This window comes from Ambystoma mexicanum, chromosome 6q (assembly GCF_040938575.1).
Source record: "Ambystoma mexicanum isolate Mex_15411 chromosome 6q, UKY_AmexF1_1, whole genome shotgun sequence".
Lineage (NCBI taxonomy): Eukaryota > Metazoa > Chordata > Amphibia > Caudata > Ambystomatidae > Ambystoma > Ambystoma mexicanum.
Window position 1 is genome coordinate 1,173,323,360 of NC_090937.1, and position 20,480 is coordinate 1,173,343,839.

The window sequence follows — 20,480 nt, forward strand, 5'->3', positions numbered from 1 at the left end:
ATGCGTTCTCGTTCCCCTGGGACGGCCTATACCTGTATGGTTCCCTCCCTTGCCGTTGCTGCTTCGACTCATCAACCAGCTCAAGAGGTCCCGGTGCAGGATGATCCTCGTCGCACCGGCGTGGCCGAGGCAGATCTGGTTCCCGGACCTTCTGGACTTGTCAACGTCCCCTCCCATCAAGCTGTCGGCGGACGCGGATCTTCTCTCCAGAGAAGGAGGTGCCATCTTCCACCACGACCCGGCGTCGCTGAACCTGCACGCTTGGCTCCTGCAGTGCTAGAGTTTGGAGGGTATGATATACCGGCCGACTGCAGAGAGGTTCTTGCAAAGGCCAGCGCGTCCTCGACTCTCAAATGCTACGGTCACAAGTGGAAGAGGTTCTCTATCTGGTGCCGAGCACAGAAGATCAACCCCCTACGGATTACGGCCCCTCAAGTGCTGCCGTACCTGCTATCGCTGGCAAAGGCTGGGCTAGCCCATGCCTCCATTAAGATTCATCTGGCGGCGATCTCCAGATATACCAGACCCACAGGACGGACGTCCCTGTGGTCCGATCGACTGGTAAAAGAGTTTATGAAAGGACTGTTCCGGTCGTTCCCGCCGGTGAAGGCCCGGCCCCGGCGTGGGAACTTAACGTGGTGCTGACCAGGCTCATGGGGGCCCCCATTCGAGCCGATGCACTCCGCACCGATGAAGTTTGTGTCGTGGAAGACTGCATTCCTGGTGGCCATTACCTCCGCACAACGAGTGGCAGAGATCCAGGCCCTATCCTGCAAAGCACCGTACTTGACTTTCCATGCCTCGAGGGTGGTGCTTAGGATGCACCCCTCCTTTATGCCCAAGGTGCCGTCGAGCTTCCATCTTAACGAGCCCCTGGTGTTACCTGTTTTCGCCGGCCGAGAGGACTTTGCACTTGCTGGATGTGGCTAGAGCGCTGAAGTTCTACGTGGACCGCACGAAGAGTTTTCGGAGGACATCACAGCTATTCGTGAACTTTGGACCTGTGAATCAAGGGAAGGCTCTCTCGAAGTCTTCTATTTCCAGATGGCTCTCCGGCTGCATCATGCACTGCCACCGGTTGGCTAACCGACCGCTGCCAGGCCATCCGAGAGCCCATTCGACCAGAGCGATCGCTGCTACTACGGCGTTCCTATCTGGTGTGCCCCTGCTGGACATCTGCAGGGCTGCTACGTGGAGGTCGACGCACACCTTCACGAGATTCTACTGCGTCGATCGGGATTCCAGGGAGGAGTCCAGGGTCGGCCAAGCAGTGCTGCGCAACCTGTTTGCTTAAGGTGAGCAGGTAAGAGATGCTTAATGTTGAGTTGTTTTATTGCTTATTGTTGAGCCTTTTGCCACCTCCCGTGGTTGTGCATGTGTGTACTGCTATGTATTCTTATATTCATGAGCATGTGAATCCATGCCAGACCCCATGCTGGAGAAGGAACAAGTTACTTACCTGTAACTGTTGTTCTCCAGCATGGGTCTGGCATGGATTCACATGCGAACCCTCCCGCCTACCCCTCTGTGGCTCTTCACTTGGTCATACTGCCACTTCACGTGCTACCAAATCTGAAGATGGCTGCCAGAGGCGGGGCTTAGGGAGATGGCAGTCATTGGCTGTGGTCAGTATGACGCAGAGATCAGTGATTGGTTACTACTACGAAAGACAGATCAGAAACGAAACTGATACTGATACTGATTTTTCTTTACCGAGGATTCCCAGTCTGACGACGGGGAATATTCATGAGCATGTGAATCCATGCCAGATCCATGCTGGAGAACAACAGTTACAGGTAAGTAACTTGTTCCATATTGCAACTGCAGGTGTTTGCAGAGACTAGGAAAGATCTGCATCCATAATCCCACAATTTCGCAAATCAGATACTGTGACGGTGCTATGGCCAAATTACTTTGGCCAGGTTCCATGGCCTAAAGGAGGTGTTGAACACAATTGGCTCGTTTTTTTTTTTTATGGGTTGACGTTGAACACATTATTTTGCGTTCATGTTTAATGTGGGACAAACATGCTTTCAATTTAGATCCAGTATAATTGCAATTCTCAGATTCTTTAACAAATGTGGATTGCAATCGGATGATTTAGAAAATAAAAGCCATTGGAACAAATAACCTTTTTAGCTGCCCTGTGTACAAAGTGAAAACGAGTGGAATCTGTGAAACGCAGCACGACACCACGCAGCAAAGGTTTGTTTGATGTAAAGGTTTGAGCTTTCGATCACACCCTCTCCTCGAACAAAGGATTTCAATACATTGCGCAATGCCAGGAATGCAATATGATTTAATCAGTTTAAGGAGAACAGGTTGGTTGATGATTTGGAAAGCTGCTAACATGGTGTGAGAGTGCAGGTACTGTAATTTTGTCTGGTTTCAATCCAGATTCTGCTGCATGAAGATTTTCATAATCCCCTGCAAAATTGTAGAGTTGGGGCATAACTGATCGCGCTGTTTTGCCAGAAATGGAAATTCTGAAAAGTCTTGAATCGCTCAACCAATTTGAGCCGAATGAGGGCTTCTTTAAAAGTTCCCCAACAGCTGCTTGCTATCATGCATAAGGGACTATACCTGATGTAAGGGTAAAATAGCACCGTAATACGTGCAGTTTCAAATGGTGTAAGAACGTATTTATATTTTGTTCTTAACACTGAGAATGCAGTTTCCCTCATTTGAAGAGTCATAGAAATTTAAGAATGACATTTCATTTAGTAGAAACCCATGAAGTAATAGGTGCTAGGAGAAATCTTACTAGAAGTATTTGCACCTGTTGATTATGCAGCTCCCTGAGGTAGAATCTATTATAACATCTTAATCTAGGCTGTGAGAGTTTACAGTATATACATAGAAGAAATTAATGCAGTGGCCTATGGGAGACTATAAATTATACTGGCCCATATGGAATTTACTTGGGAGACTTTATTTGGGCAATGATCTCTCTCTGATCTATCGCTTTACTAAATGCTGGTGCACTATTAAGGAATATTTGCACCTACTTTCTTTCAAAGAAGCAATGCCATGTAGCACTGTTATAAGGTGAAAACTAATGGTTTGAGTAGTACCTTTCCGGGTACAAGATGTAACTATTTTGCAAATGATCACAAGCTTACATTTAATTATTTATGCAGTGACATTTGTCCATTCCTTGGTTTATAAGGTTCTGGCTTTTTATTTCTGTTGATTGGGTCCTGGAAATAGAAAACTAATTCCTTTTGTGTGGTCAGATCATTTTGGAATCCAGAGTCGCTACCTTTGTTAGCGAGTCAACAGAGAATAATTGAAAGTATGGACCCGGTGAGCAGGTAAAGTGACCAAAGGTGAAGCACGTATTGGCTAAGGTTCCAACAAGCTGTACTAGATCATGGTCCTGAAAAGCTTGATATCGGTAATAAAAATCACCCACAATCCAAGCATGTTATTGGTATTCTTTGTTATTTCTACCTTGTGAATCAAATTGAACAAGTCGGATCTGTGGGATTTGGCTATTTTTTATGTTGGTTTGTAATCATACTCTGGAATACTTTCTAGCAGACCTAGAATTCCCAATGAAAATATAATTTTGAATCCACAGCGCAACCAATCGCCTGAAGTTCATTTCTAAGAATATTTCATGCTTTTCAGCATCGGTCAACTCCCCGCCTAAATCCTGTTCCCAGTCCTCATGTAGGTTTACGATGGTAAGAGTCTAGTCTGTGCACACAGCATAGAACAAAGTAGTGCCAGGTTTAATATCAGTTGCAATCCACCATTGCTGCAAATAATTGTGATTCACTTGGCTCAGCTGGGGAGTCAGTCCAATTTTTCTCTTAATCTTACTGAGTTCAGAGAACTGCAAAATGACCCAGAAATTCTGTAGTTGCGTTTCAACGAAGGTTATAAATTTGTCCCACTCTCCTCCCACCCCCAGTAAACCTCAGTACAGTGGATACAGCTGGCGTCTTTCCAGCGCTGCAACACAGTGGTCTAAGTTGCCTTCTCAAATCGAGGTGGTGGCACCTCGATTTGAGAGAAGACTGGAATTTTTTTATTTGTTTAGAATGTTTCTGTTTTTTTAACTGCTCTAAACCAGTACCATCCACTGAGACAAAGTATGGAATATCATCCTACTCCTCCCTTGCTTTTGCCCCTACACCACTTAGACCAGGGGGCAAACATTGAAGCTGCAAGCTGGTAGCCAGCCATAAAAGGTCACTTGCTAACTCAATTCTATGTATACAAACAGCACCCCATTTCTTACTTGTCAAGAGTCCAATATTTCTAGCTGTCACGACCAGAGTCCCAGGTGAAATGATAGTCCTTTTTTCCTATGGATAGCCAGGGAGGCACAAACCACTAGTCTATCCAATTGAGCAGACAAAAGGTGCCGGGAGAAGGAATGCCAGCATCCTCTCTCTGATGCTTCAAGAAAAAAACACAGATCAATTACTTGATTAAATAAAACGGATGACCAACCCGTTTCCTGATTGTGTGTGTATTTCTGAGGCTTGTGGATCTGCTTAGAATCGCATGCTTTGCATAGGCCGACATCTAGTGGTAGGCGCAGAGTATTGCACATGACGTTTTTGAGGTTTGAAAAGGGACGTTGACTGGGTGTGTTTGTAATCTTATCCCTAGTGTTACGTCCACTGTAACCTTGATTCCTCACGCGTCGAGGTCCCTCAGATTATTTCTTTCCACCATCATGGTTAGACGTGTTCAAGTCTGGTAGCAACGCTCATTTTTGAGTTATTATACCTTTTGTCAATATTTCAATGGTTACCTCGCAACAAACATCTTGATGGATGACCAACTTTGACTGCCGAACCAGATGATTGTTCTGGCGACAGGCTTCGGCCTACATCAGGCTTTGGCCAAGCAGTAGGGAGAGTGGGGGGGGGGACTCTTTCCTTTTTGACTTATTGCCAAGGAGTTTCTGTTGTCATTATTAATTTTCATTAGTGATGCTAGAGAGCACTGTCTTTTAACTAAGAGAAGTCTGGAGGAGAAGAGGCTATCGTACCTTTGTTGATGGAGAAGGAATTTGACATAATCAGACTATTTCAGAATCAGCATCCAGGCCTGAGATAAGAGGCTGCCGTACTCAACCATTCGCAAGAGTTCAGATTAGGAGTGTCTGCAGGATGTCCAGAGAGGCAATGGTTTTTGTTGTGGGAGGAGCCTGGGAGATGGCAGCTTATATTCCACAAGCACTATGACCTCCAGATACCTGTATGGAACCCCCTGGACTAATAACCAGGGTGACCCATTTCCTGAAGCTGGATGAGCATGGTCTGCCAGCTAGATGTTTGATCTAAATAGTTTAAAAAAGTTGTGCAAGTCTGGTTTTCTGGTTCCACTAATGCCCAAGATAGGAAGGAACATCAGCAGGTATAAAGGGCTCCATCTTTCATACCACCTGCTGCTGGCCACCTCAATACGAAAAGCAAAGCCCATTAATTGCAGCAAGAATCCAGTTCACTTGCTTTCCACCTTGATGTTGCTTTCAGAGAACAAGACTGGATAGATGGATGGTATCTGAATGTAGATTATTCTGTTTTCACTGGCAATTTGGGAATCTAACCTGGCTACGTTTCTGGCCCATTAGAATATGGACCTTTGGGTGAAGATGCATGTCTGTTGGAATTTGCACATGAGGGTAAGCATATGGAAGTGAAATATCTGAACAAGTAAGTAGTTAGTCTGTAAACTAAGGGGCGATACTCTAGCATGGGAAACTGGTCCTCACAGTAAACAACAAACATACAAAGAAACTATATAGCAACACAGTATAATAAACAATAAACATAATTTCTGAATGATCTTCTCCTTGCCTGGGTAAGAGCCTGTGCCCAGTATGCAAAACTCCAAATGTTCATCAAATGATAAGAAAAGTCTTAAACCAGCACTTGATAGTTCCAAGTAAAAAATAAATGTTCAAACCAAAAATCCACTGGTAGCTAATTCTTTGTTCCTTGATTAAAGATCTCCTTCCAGCTTCCAGAAAAGAAATGGCACCAATGATAATCCTGGTTACGATAGATTGTCACAGTTCAAAAGACAGTGTAAAATGCTTTAATGTAAATAATATACAATTCTTTAGGACTTCTTTGGTCACACCTTTACATTGGTATATTTGGCAGGATGTTTCTTTGTGCTGCTGCTTCTCTTCTCAACAACCACACTTCTCCTGTTGCTACTATGAGAACAGTTACCTTGTCTCACAGTACGTTACTGCTTCAAACCACTTCAAAGTGACATCTGCTGACAACTTAGTATACCACCATTTTGAAGTACTATTAACTCTGCTCTGTACTTTAAATTGTTAGATAGACTTCGACAAGATACACTTTAACCTGTTCTGGTAGGCAAGGCACTCTTCCTTTCAATGACTTTCTGAAAAGGGGCAGGTTCTCTGCCTCTTCTGTCTTCTGCCACAAGAAATACCTGCGTCTGCCAATATGACTCGCTTCTTTCTAGCTTCAGCAATCTTTAGCACCACAGGTTGTATTTTACTATATAATATTCTTCACATGCCATTAGCTCCCCTTCCCCAGCTTTAATCACACCCTTTTGCCAGTTATCAGCTCAAGGATTTACCCAGAAGCCTATGTGCCACTCTCAGCTTGAGGTAACAATGAAACACTGGTATCTTTGGCCACTTGACTGTTAACAACTTCACATTGTGGTTGGATGGCTCATTAACTCTTGGCAAGACTTGTTTCTCTATGAAAAAGGGGGTGCCTCTTGGTTTGGGTAATGCTTGTTCTCCTTAATAGTTTAGACTCAGTACTTCTTCGAATTGGAAAGAATGGTACTTTTGGATTTAGTATAGGATTGAGTCTTGCAAGTGAAAACACAATTGAGTACACACAACCAAGTGAATAGCCCGGTTTAAGGTTTAACAAAGGATTGTATTCCAATGTATCTGCAAAGGATGATGTTCTGTCTTCCTTTGGCAATTATAATTAGGCACACACAACCTCCTTTTGATGTAGTTTTCACTCTTTGTAACTTTAAGTATTCAGGAATGGTTTGGAAAGCATTACCTCTTCTCAATTAGGGACACATGACCACTCCGTTATACAGCAACAGTCTTAAATAGTTCAACAATGGTTTTCAATGTGCTTTTACTTTTTTTTTTTTATTTATTTAGTTGATTTAATCAAATTAATGATTTTTACAAACGAAATCGAAATCAAAACGAAGTGAAGAACAAAGAGTAAAGCTGAAGGCTGAAAGCTGAAAAGGAAAGGGAAACTGAAGTGAAACCGAAGTGAAACCGAAGAAAAAAAAAAATGAATGTTGAGTAGAACTTAAGTTTTCAGAGAGATAGAATAAACTTCAGAGTCTGTGTAGTAGCAATAGTCCAGGTATTTCTTTCTCCGCTCATCAGACGTGTCCACCACGTTTCTTCTTCCCTGGTATATGATGCAGAAAGATGTGGTAGCAGAAATTTCTCACCTACGGCTCTGGTTCCTGGGCAATTTAAAAGGAGATGGCGTATGGTTTCTACGTGTGTCTCGTTTTTGCAAAAACGACACGTGTTCGAGTTACTTTGTCCTCTGAGTTTTAAGATCTCATTTGTCGGCAGTAGGTTCAGACGCGCTCTCAAGAACAAGTTTCTGGCAGCTTTATTTGGGAACTTGCTCAAGTAGTTCGGAACAATGTTTAGTTTGCTCTGATAGGGAGGCAAATGGCTGACTGATTTTGCTTTAGATGCATTGTTCAAGGTTTCAATCCAGTCGAGCTCACTGATTTTCCTTTTTATTTTTAGCGAATTGCCGATGAGATCCTGCTCCGAAGAGTTAATTTCCACAAGCTTCTTTTTACGAGCCATTTCCAAAGATTTTAGCACAGAGGGGGAAGATGTCAGTAGTTCCGTGCGTACGAGAGCTAACACATGAGGACAGTCCAAAAGCAACAACTTCCTACACATTATCATCGATTTAATTTCCATGGTCCCTTCCAACGATAATAGGCCAAGCTCTCTTCTGATCAAGGGGACTGATGCTGACTTGGGGAGACCTAGAACAGTGTGCCAAAATAGACCCTCTAACTTCAGCCACAAGTTTGTAGGTGTGTGAGGGAGGGCTTCTGCAGCATAGGTGAGGGATGGCACCACCATCATCTTGTAAAATGTAATCAAGGGTAACAGGGAAAAACCACCAAACTTGTTGTCCAATGCCCGGCCTTGTGCCGCTAGGTTTTTTACTTTGGTCACTAAGCAACTTTGGAGGGTTGCGTTTATAGTCGAGCAGTCCAGTGCTACTCCCAAGTATGTGATATTTGCGACTTTTTCCAGTGCTACCCCATCCAGGTACCAGGCAAGTTTTTCCTTTGGTCGTTTGTGTTTTTCCATAATCGGGATCTTGGTTTTGGCTGTGTTTATAGTTGGATCATTCGTTTGAATATATGCCGCCAGATGGTCAAGTTGATGCTGGAGACCAATAGGAGTCAAATCCATTAAGATTAGGTCATCAGCATAGAGTAGTCTCGATGTTTTCGACTTGCCCATAGTCGGTGGAAAGGAGCGGATCGTTTGCTCCGAGGCTTTGAAATCGCCGAGATAGGCAATGAAGAGTGACGGAGCCAGGGGGCAACCCTGTTTCACTCCGCGATCAACTGGGATTTCAGATGATAACAAACCAGCCTGAGTTAGTCTCACTCGCACCCTTGTTTCTTGATGTAATGCTTGAATCGGTTGGAGGAGTTCAGCCGGGCATTTCCAAAGACTCAGTTTTCTCCACAGGCGCTCACGGTTTACTTGATCGAAAACTTGCGCCAGATCTATGAACGCTAGAAACACTCGTGGGCCTCCTCCCAACACCTTACTTATGAGTGCGCTGAGAAACATGATGTTAGTGGTTGTACCGCTGTTGTTTGTAAATCCTGTTTGAAACAGGTCAGCGCATTCGGCCTCCCTGGCCCAATCCTGAAATTTCTTTAGTAATAGAGAACCAAACACCTTACCGACCGTATCCAGAAGTGCGTAGGGCGGTAGTTTTTTGGATCTTCTTTCCAGCCCTTTTTGAATATCGGGACTATGATAGATGTTGTCCATGAAGACGGAATTTGCCTTGCCTGTTTGCAGCGTTTGAAGATTTCACTTATCAACACAGCCCACTGACTTGGATATTTCTTTAGGTCGAGGTTTGTTATTCCGTCCAGGCCGGGTGCTCGCGATGGTTTCAGTCTATGCAGGACTTTGAGAATCTCAGATTCACTGCTCAAATCTATCCATGGTGCTAGTTTTGTAGTAAGTTCGAAGAGGCTTGACGATGCAGGCGCTTTGAACAGATTTGAATAGAATGTTATCCAAGTTATTTCCCCAATAGGGTTTGAAGGTAAGATCTCGTGAGGCGACAAAGAAGATCTTAAGAGTGCCCAGCACTCTCGGGGGTGGTGGCCGCAGACGAGCATCAACATGGCTTCGGCATTTTGTTGGTAAAAATTGCTACAGTGGTGCCTGAGCCATGAATTTGTAAGATTTATTTTCTTGATTCAAGGTTGCCTGATTTTCAGGTGACGGAAAAACACAGAATTTTCTTCTGGCTCGCCTTACTGATCTCCGTCTTAGGACCAGTTATTTGCTGTATTGATGTCTAGCACAATCGTTATTTTGTCTGAGGCCAGCAAGTTTAGCTCTAAAAGGAACCAGAAGTGGTTGATAGTCTGGTAATTGCGGGTCACTCAGTAGGTTGTGCTCATTTTCAATTGCCAAATATTGAGCCTGTATCTTTAAGATCGAGGTTTCTGAGAGTCTTAGGCGATTTTGCTGGTTATTTAACTCCACTTGTGCTGGCGTAACTGAGTTCACAAGCCTTGTAGTCTTCCATTTCAATACAAGCAGGTTATGGTCGCTAGCCGAGGACCTACGTACCTCGAACGAAGTGGTCATCGCTGCCAAGAGCCTGCTTATAGAGATGTGGTCGAGGTCCGCTGAGGAGTTACCTCTTTCCCAGGTGGGCGGCCTCTCACCTCTGGGGAATAAATCCTCAGCACAGAGCAGATCACGAGATGACATCAACGACAACCAAGCCACGCCACGTTTGCTTCTTAAGGTTGAAAAAAGAGGAAGGTCACCGGCTGAATCATGTGGTAACCAGGTGGCATTTAGATCTCCGCAGATGATTAGCAGGGCCTCAGGACACCTTACTCGTGCTTCATCGATGAGTCCTCAATCAATGCTATGAGGAGTGAATCAGTCATAACCGCGGGATTCCAATAGACATTGAAGATGATTAAAGATTGTGTTTTGGGCTTTCCCTTTTTCACCTCGGCATCAATCCAAATAACTTCCGTGGCCAATAAGTGAGTTGTCACTCTCAGAGTGTTCTTTAAGTGTAGGCCGGATCCACAGCGAATTGCAGTTATAAGGCCTGAGGACGGTCGGCCAAAAGGTCCTTTAACAGCTGGAGCGAATGTCAAATCGTATCCGTCTATGGAGGGGCGTTCTATCATCCAAGTTTCTTGCAAGCAGATGATATCTAAACACCCCAAGTTTAGGTCTCCTTGTTTCGTTAGATGCTGGAATCCACGAGTATTCCATGACCCCAAAGAGAGATCTGGTTTACCAGTTAGTAGTGTAGAGGCAAGTGGTGCGGACAGACGCTCAACGAATTGCTATTTGTTCTTGTTTATCGTCGGTGCGTTGGGCAACCATGCCCATTGTTCCGCTGGTGGAACTTGTTGTTGAAGTTCATGAGTGCCGGTCTCTTTGCCCCCCGGTAATTGATGTATGGTCCTTACGATTCTCGACCTGGGTCCCTGAGGACATCTTCCTATACCCAAAGGATCCTGAAGGGCAATTCCGTCTATCTTTGTGGCCCTTATGGGACACTGACTCTCCTCTTTGCCACTGGGGTTCAAAAGAGAAGACCGGGGAGAGGCATTCTGTAAAGCTGGCTCATTGTGTGTAGAAGTTTGTCTGGATCCTCTCTCCTCACCAGGTCTTGAGTGCGATTGTAGTTTATTACTCCTCGTGGCTGCGATATGAGGTGTAATTGACTTAGTCGATTCTGATGGTTTCCTGTGGGAGGTAAATAGAGCACTCTATTCCAATTAAAACAGGTCAAAGCCCATTTTTAATAGATGTTCCGCCGCCTCGGAGATCCTCACTTTGGCCCAGTTCGTATGCACGTGCAAGTAAGCGCATGCTATTTTTCCTTGATGAAAAGGTTCAACCCTGGCAAGGTCGTTGATTCGACTTTTCGGAGCGATGGTACGCATTTAAGAAGTTGTAGCAGGCAGCTTCTATTCAATATCACGTGCTTTTTGTTATTTGGCAACTGTTCGATTTTGAAGTTTCGTTTTGATTTAGAAGCATGTGCCATTGACCCTCGCCCTTTGTTTTCACCAGATTTAGAGTGGTGCAGCTTTTGCTTATCTTTCGTATTTGTAGCTGGGGAAATTCGCTTATCCGAAAACCATTTGTCCCGAGTGGCGTGCACCCATTTAGTTACAGAAGGGGAACTTGGTCTTAAAGGAGAATCGTTTCTTCTAACCCCCGGTCTTAAGCGAGGATTTTCGCAATTGAGCTCTCCCCTTTCCGCTTCTTGGAAGTTAGTATGGTGCCGTTTGGGGCTACTATCCTTCAGCGGACCCACCCCCCAGCTACACCTTTTTTGAAGCTTCTTACAGCGACTTTCCAAAGTACAAAAGGGAGAGGGCTCCTCGTCCATATGATGAAAGTTGTTAGTTGATTCCTGATCATCAGATAGTGTGTAAACACTACAGTTCAGGAAGTCCTCATCTATCGCATGCTCAGATTCCTTATTCACAGGAACGCTATCTAGTACATTGGACCCCAACTTCAGACTTCGGATTTCCCGTTCAGCCACTGCTTTAGGTGGTTCGCAATTAAGGGGGGGTCTCAGACCCACGGTTCCTTTCGCCTTTGTCTTTCCCCGACTGTACTTTGTTAATAGTCGGTTGAGGAGAAAAGAACTTGATAGTCATTTGCTTTTGGGTCGTGAGGTGACCTTTCGTTACAAGAGTAGCCTCCTTTGCTTTCCTGTCCGGAACAGACCCCTGGATTACATTCGGTTCTTCACATATTGCTCCATTTCCCTTAGCCTTGGTGGACTGTGGCTTGGTCTTTATCGGACCCTCACACAGGGGCACGTGGCTGACAGTTCTTAGTTCATCAAGTTGGAATTGCGAACTTGGGGCCAAAGTCTGGGAACTAACATCCACCAAGAGGCCTTTCGTTGATTGTGTTGAGGACTGACCAAACCCCTCGTCTTTGGCGCCCTTTTCCATTTTGTTGTTCAATGTGTTGATATAGCCTTCCAGAAAAATTAGACGGCTATTCATCATCGCTATAATGGAGGTATGATCTCTCATTGAGTCGTTTATTGACTCATATAGTTTGCAAAAAGGAGCCATGGCCAGAGTTACAGTTGACATAATGAGTCTTAGATCAGTCTTTTTAGGCGAGGTGTCTTTTGTAGGCTTTCCTCCATTCTCATTAGAACGTATGGGGCTCATTGAGCTAGATACCGTTTGGGTGCTCCCAAACAGCGGGCCAATGGAAGGACTGGGGATCCCAGGACTCGTTTGTGCCACCACTGCGGGGCCCTTTTCTTGCATAAAAGGCTCAATGGGGACCAGGACTTTCCCTTGCGTAGCTAAGCAGGGCACCTCAATAGACCCCTGATCAAATTGATCTGGAGTCGTAGGTGCTGAGACACTGATTTCTGTGTCGTTTACATAGGAGGAAATGAAAGCGGGATCTTCGACACCACTTAAGTCGATGATAGTGGACACCGGAGATCTTAAACATGCCTGTTTTTGCAATAAAGACTTGGCTGTCGATGGTGTAGCTGCTGAAACCACCGACCGAACCGGCAGTGGCCTGGGAAGGGGGCCCGTTGCTTCGAGGGCCGTAAAAACAGCTGATGATGATTGGGAGTATGAGAAGTTGGTAGCTCTCTCCAGGTCGATTGTAGGCTTGGTAGGTGGAATTTGCGGGGGTGGTACACCAGTTCGGGGAGAGCCAAAATGCCCCTTTTAACCCCAACTTTTGATGTGAATGTGCACATAGTTTCCTGCGAACCGGTCCTCCTCTCTTTTTTGGATACAAGACATGTGTGGAGACCTGAGCTGATTTGATTACACTATCGGCTCTCGCAGCCCTTATCAAAGGGTCGAACAACCCCATGTCAGGAGGAGCCACTTCAGTTGAAACCGCTCGGTTTGCTGCCTCCAGCGCTTCCACCTCTAGAGGATGCGCCCCTAATTGAGCTTCCCCAACATCTAGGGGGGGAGGATGCATGGTCGGTGCCACTATAAGGCGGTTTGCGTCCAAACTTATCTGAACTGGCAGATCGTCTGCCAGCGCTGCCTATCCACTGACCTCATCACCCACCTGAAAACTAGGGCTTCGAGCCCTTGGGCGTGATGGACACGGAGGGTCAGCGGGAGGTAGCTTGTCGCCCGCCCCCACCTCTTCACCCACCAGTCCCTCCTCACCTGCGACACACGGCGCTTCCTCTCCTCCGAGGGGGAACTCCACACACGCTTCACACGGCGGGGGGTGACTGGCGGTCGCGGGGGACTTCTTCATTGGCTGGGGACAGGCAGGAAGACAAACAGGTGGGCAAGCAGACGGTGAAGACTCCCGGGCATCCAGCTGGCGTGCTCCCGGGTCCTGGTTCATTGCTACAGAGGGTCTGGGTATGATGAGGGCCAGCCTTGACACGGAAGAGTCTGCCTCTGAATCAGAGTGAGGCTGATTGAGCGCAAGGATCATCTTTGATTTGGCGCTCCGCAATCGGTTACCCAGGGTCTCGGTTTGTAGTAGTGTTGACTCCGGGTAAGTGGCGGAGGTCGAAACGCAAGTCAAAGTCTTTTTGGACGCCGCAGCGGCAGACACTTGTGACACTAGGGGAGTGCTGCTTTTTCTGCTGGCAAGCCTCCCTGCCCTAGCTGCCATAGACTGCAGAGACTGCCACTCTGCGGCCACTCTGCGGCCACTCTGCGGGAAAGAGGGGTTTTGAATGAAAAGTCCAACCCTCTCAGTAGTAGGCACTGAAAACAGACTCCAAAACACAGGAATCCAACAGGAACTCGTAGAACGCTGCAGAGACTGCCACTCTGCAGCCACTCCGCTTTTACTTATCACAGGAGTGTTAAACCTTTCACGGTATGTGCGAGTGCTACATTTCCATTGTTAGTAAGACTTCTGATATAACGAACAGCTTTCACTCGCACAAAGCAATACGCAAGACACTTAGGAGCTGGCTACAGTTACCGGCAAGGCTCGCGCAGCGTATTTGAACACTGTGCTTCACTCACCGGCATCGGTGACACTGGTCTTGCGAGTTGCACTGCTTCCCCGACTTCCTCTACTTCTGCTATTTCTGCTGCTTCTGGCTTGCTGGAGACCCACACCCTTTTCCAGCATGGGTGTCTCCGATCTGGTCACTTGATTTGGGAGTTACTTTGTCTCCCGAGACCCTCGGCTTGCCTTCTGTTTCTGGCCTTAGCCTACTGCACGTTTACAGCTCGGCAATCACGACAACGTGGCTCACATGGGGGGAAATTCAGCCTCCTGCATGTCCTTCGCTGCACAGCCTCTGCACTGCAGGTTTTTGGAGGACCGGACTCTCTCAGAATTTGCAGGTGAAATCTGCTGGCTGCACGTTCTGGCGTCCCTTCTGTACTCCCACTTCCTCGTTGTTTGCCAGCCTACTTCTCCTGCTACAGCCGGCGTTCCAGCTCCTTCTACTACTCCTTTCCTGGTGGGGCCTTTTATGCCTCACAGGTTCAATGATGGTCTTCAGGTGTGAGCTGTTGGCCTCAATTGCCGGACTACTGCAATGGCTACCAGACTCAATTGCCAGACTACATCTGCATTCCTCTTTAACCTTCTTCCTTGTCTCAGTACCTTTAGGGTTCTGGGACTTGTAGTTTCTTCCAACAAAGTTAGGTTTTTCAACTTCTAAATTATTTGTGAGGGTAGATTTAATTCCCTTGAGGTTTTTAACAGAGGGGCTGTGAGCATTAGTTATATCAGAGGAAGATGGTTTAGAGCAGACCACATTTCCATACTCCTTCACATAGTACCCTTGGGATTGAGGAAGATATTTAGTTTGTAAAAACAAAAAGGATCCTTCTTTTGGTATAGTTTGCTCTGATTTCATAACCTTGGGGTTCACAGCCCTAGATATTCTATAAGGTTTACAGACATTAACATGGCAACAAGCCATGACCTCTTCAGGTAGTTGGGAAGACTCTGCCTAGCAGAGGTCGAATACTGCATCTCATCCCACAGAATCTCCTCACTACCCTGTCTCCTCCCAGTTGATTCCCTCGCAGTACACCACCTCTGAGGTTGGGATCAGGAATAGTCTGCCTTCCCATGGGCACCTGGGACACTTTAGGCAGGGTTTAGTGAGGGATCGAGAGGATTGTTCACAATGCATCCATGTGCATTTATCAAGTGTTTTGCAAAACTATCGAAGATTGTGACTTGGTAATTCATCACTGCACTGATCCAGCAGTGTGATTTTGTGTTCTGTATCTAAAAGATAACTCCTTTCTTCTGTTAATGCTGAAGAAACAACAAAATTCATGAGGTTCAAGATCCTAGAACACCAATAACTTTTCCCCTTTACGTTTGAGTTTGGTACCAAGGATTTTTGCAGAGAATCTGCCTCCTGTTTTGACTGATTAGTCCAGGATTGAAGTATCTACGTACTCATACCTGATTGATTGACTTTTGCTGACCAGGGAAGGAGCAAGAAGGGTTGTGCAGGAAACTGTGGATGTACTATATCAGCAGGGCTTTTCTTTAAATCTGTGAAAAGCCGACATTCAAACCATTGCACTAGAAACTGTTTCTCCGAGCTTTGTCCAATACAGAATCCTATACTCTCAAAACAATCCCAGATTTAGGTTAATTCAAGGCATATTACTGCGTTTGCAGCTGGAGCCTCATGCCATCTTACATACTACGGATACTGTTTTGCAGCGTACATATGAAACGAATGCAGGAACATGTGCACCGCCAGTTGAATGAAAACTGCTTAGACAGTATTGTGTTGAGCAGCCAGATGAAGTAGTCTGGTTTGCTGGTCAAACAATCCCATCCTGACCATGTGACATGGGTGGCAGATGTATTGTCTGGTTAGGGAGCCCATAATTTCCAGGTGCAGGGCCTGTGTTCGCTTGAGGCAGTGAAACTTCATTTGAACGTTGTTGAGCTTAGGCCATCTGATGCTCTTAGAAATGTTCTCTTGCTGGTATTCAGCATGGCAGTTGGAATAGAGGTTGACAGCACAACAGTGATTTATTACATCTGCAACCAAGGTGGGACTGGATTGTTAGTTATCTCAGCAGGCTCAAGCTCTTTACTAATTGGTCATCAAAAAGCAGGTTCCTATGTCAGCAGTACGCCTTGTAGGACAAATTGCCACCACTGCCTAAGCAGAGAGTTGAGTGTTTTGCAAGGAAGCTAGGCTCTTTTCAGCTGTGGCAGTTTTTTTTTTTTAATAAAGACGAGGTCAGCCAGGTGTGGATTTCTTTTCCCACCACATGGTATAAGCAAACCAGAGACTTTGCCTCCATGTGCCATCCTCTGGTGCTTTTGGGGTAGGAGGGTTCTTGATGATTTGGCAATGAAGTTTCTCTACTCTTTTTTCAGAAATTCTATTGATTGAGAGTGGTTAGCAAGTTGAGGAGTGCACCTTGCACATTGATCCCAGTAGCATTGATGTGGCAAGGCAGCCATTGTACAAAGAGCTGTTGAAATAGTCGTTCAAGCCGCAGTTTCTGAAGTCTCGCTGTCCCAATCTTTTGTCCAGGCAACAATGGAGTCGCAACCCAGTTCAGTCCAGCAGCCCCTGAGATTTCACAGTGGAGACATCTTAACGTGGGTGAAGAGTGCATGAACACCATGGTGCAGCATAAAATGGTGCAGCAGATCACCAGCAAAAACATGAACCCATTGCACCTGGTGGAAAGTGGGCAGAGGCTTTGGGGCGGGAGGTGCACAGGCGTCATCATGTATAGAGGGAGGAGGAATGAGATTGGACATAAGGGAAATGGGTGTGAAGGGTGAGAGCTCACATGCATTCTTCACCTGTGTATTTAAACCTAATTAGAAAGTGTGGTATTAAAGCTGAGAGCTTCTCGACAACCCGTTCGTTGGTATTTCATTCAGATGGTGTTGTGACCCCAATCGGATATAGACAGACATATTATTAACAACTCAGAGCCTCGGTCTGTCTCCTTCTCCTTTTATTACATATCCTTGACTAACCAACTGTATTGCTCACTGCCCCTTCCCCGTCCCCATTCCATTCTTTTCTCGAGCTCCCTTCCATATTCCGCCCAACCACATTCCACGTTCCACTCAGCCACAACAGATGGGTTACTAACGATTGTTTTTTTTAGTCTTTTTTTCCCCAGCTATTTTGATCTTTGAATTCATGGAGCTACTAGACTACTTTTTTATAGGTGCAGAGAATGAAGTTTTGAAAAGCTATCTTTAGCTTCGAGCTTTAGGGTACCCAGGTCCCAGTTGTTAGGAAAACTGGATTTAGAAGAGGAATGAAAAAAGCAATGTGGGCTTTGAAGTGTGTTAATCCATATAGTGCGTTAAAATCAGTTATATATACTAACGAGGGTATGTCATTGATTGTTGAAAGGTTAATGTTTGGTGTGTGTGTGTGGACATCAGCAGAGGACATTGATGAAAATCAAGTTGCCATATTTGCATATGTACATTGCCTACTTTCACTTAAAAGCTGTAGTGTTAAAATGTCTATAGAAATGGCTGCTGTTGCAGTCCCAGTAGGTGTGATTTGTCTAGCCCTACTGCGATAGAGGAGTATGAGATATATGGGTTTGGGTTGGCATGCCTTTGACAGAGTTGTTTGCAGAAGGGCTTCTGCAGATGAACCCAAAGATATATCTGGATTGTTTATACTGGTTGAAGTAAGCAGTAATGCTGGGGTAATGTTAAACAAAAGATGAGGCTGTAGATTGGCCGATGCAGCCCATGCCATCGTTGATCATTTTTCAAAGAATGCATATTGTGTTAGATTTCTAGATAACCTGGAATTATAAAAGCCATTTATTCTGGACAGCCTGCATCATAAAGGGAAAGTGTCCGTGAATTTCGGAAGGCAAATTGGCATAATTGCTGCTGGAAATGTCCAATGAGCATATATATGTCCACAAAATAGAGAATGGTTTTCACTTGTATAGCATGGAGACTTGCGAATCGATGTTCTCATTGCATGTCGTGTAAACCTTCTGCTATTGTGCTGTTTATTTTGATACATTGGCATGTATGCTTTCCTCATTGCTGTATAGTTCTTGTGAAACCACTTGTTTTTTAAAATTGGCCACTGATCGGATTTGAGAAATAACACTGCATGCTTAAATTGAAATTCAGATTCTGAGGAAGAAGCTCCCCGTCCTGTAAAAAAAACCAGAAAGCCAGCAGAGAAGTCTCCAGCAGAGACGTCTCCAGCAGAGAAAGCACCATCGTTAGAACTTAGTAAAATCCCAAAGCGAGATCCTGTCACCTACGTTTCTGAAACAGGTAAGGGAAGGAGTTCAGTATTCTTGTCTTCTCTGGATTCTTTAGTGCAGACTGCTCTTAAGAACTTTGGGGAGCAAACATTCCTAAATAGTGTCCTTACAGTGTTTTCTTTTATCAAGTTGTAATTTTTGGCAATCTGTTGTGAAATGTTTTTTTTAAAGGGTATGCAACTTTGAAACCGCTCACTGTTTTTTATTTTTTTTATTTTGACAATTTGTATTTATTTAAAAAGAAAGGTCCTTTATGAACATGCACTGCATAAAGGGCATATTGACGACTGGATCAATCCCATTGTGAGTGCTTAACAACACTTTACAGAGTCCTAAGATAGTAGTAAATACATTAAACCACCAAGTGATGAGGATTTGGAAATAGTAAATGGGGACAGCACAATCCAAATTTTACACTTCATCTTCAGTATTTACATTGCACATCTGTATGGTTCTTTAGGGATGGCAATGGCTGGGGCTGATGGTACTCTAACATTCTGGCTCTCCATCCTGGGAGTGCAGGTAATTCCTGGAGCCAGTTGGCTGTGGGACTGTATTAATTTCTGGTGTTTGGAATTACCAATGGTGTGTATCCAGGAATGTCAAAAAGCAATAAATGGGGGCACCCCAGGATGGATGGAGGACAGTTTGAGCAGAGTGTTGGAAGAGTAGCGTGAGGGACTGTTAGGCAGAAACCTGTGCAGTTCCCTTAGGGAACACTGCAAAAGATTTAGGACTACAGGTGTTAGCAGTAAACCCACTTGGTAGCAGTCTGTACCACCCAGATTTACCTGGTAGCTGTGGCTGAGCAGTCAGACCTCTCTCAAGAAGAGTTAGGCAGTATGCAAAGTATACACAATATGCACTCAGACACAATAATACAAGCAAACACTGACCAGAGCTTTGGTATCAAAGTATAGAATTATTTATTTAAAAACACACTGTTTGAAACACTCCAGCACTCTTGTTGTAAAATATTCTAAACAGTTACTATTGTAATATATACACCCCTTTTTCCTTATCAGATAAGTCATAGTAAAACACCACTTATTTTCATACAGAGGTGAGTGCTTAACTAGATGGCACTCCAATAAGTTTGTGAGAAAGGGAGGGAAAAAGACAGAATATGGAAAGGTACACCACTCTAAGATTCAGGAACACTGTTAGCAAGGCAGAAGAGCAAAAGTCACTGGTGAGCCAAAGTCCAAAGGCTGGGCCCACTCTTAGAGAGAGCAGAGCACAAATGCGCCCAAGATCACACAGTTACACTAGGCTTAGAAAGTCTTGCAGAGGGCTCAAAAAGAGTTTAGAGAGGCTTAGGAAAGTTTAGCCAGGGTGTCCCAGGCTAACCCAGGTTTGAAAGCCGGGGCTAAATCTACCCCGTACAGTCGGTAGCAAGGGAAGCCAGGCAGGACACGGTACCTTAAGTGGGAAGGATCCTCCAGCGGTGGCAGTTGTTCCTGGCAGTGGGTGCAAGTCGCGTCGTCGTCCAGGGGAAGAGAAGATCTCGACTTGGAGGAAAGATGAAGGTCGTTGCACTGCCAGGGAAGAAACCAGCCGCAGAGTTTTCCGGGTAAAGGTGGTACCTTTTGTTCGCGGTCGTGGTAAACCGTGGTATCCCGGTTGCCGGGGTGCTTGGCACAGGCAAGGCGGCCACGAGGTACGTCGGGAAGGCGAAAAGATGGTGAAACTGGTTATCCCCACCAGTCAAAGGAAGAAGACTCTCCGGTGGGAGATCTCCTCTGTCGTTGGGAAAAGTGGTTAGACGGTCCAGCAGGGCTCCACCGGTGGTGGCGTTGTGGCAGGTCGGCTCAGCTTCTCCCTCGTCGGATTCTTAGGTCCTGTGGCGAGTTCTGAAGTTCCAGTCCCCAAAGCCCTGCTTTTATGCAGAAAACCCCCATTCACTCAGCGTAGCTGTCACTCAAACATGCTAAGTGGTGAGC

General features: G+C 45.4%; 1 protein-coding gene across 1 annotated transcript in view; it reads left to right on the forward strand.

Annotated features, from left to right (window-relative positions):
• RFC1 (replication factor C subunit 1) overlaps nucleotides 1–20,480 on the forward strand; it is a 1,503,724-nt gene that overhangs the window by 168,885 nt on the left and 1,314,359 nt on the right. Inside the window, exon 4 of the mRNA XM_069631787.1 lies at nucleotides 18,398–18,547. Coding sequence (XP_069487888.1) covers nucleotides 18,398–18,547 — 150 coding nt within the window. The remainder of the gene's footprint in view (nucleotides 1–18,397; nucleotides 18,548–20,480) is intronic.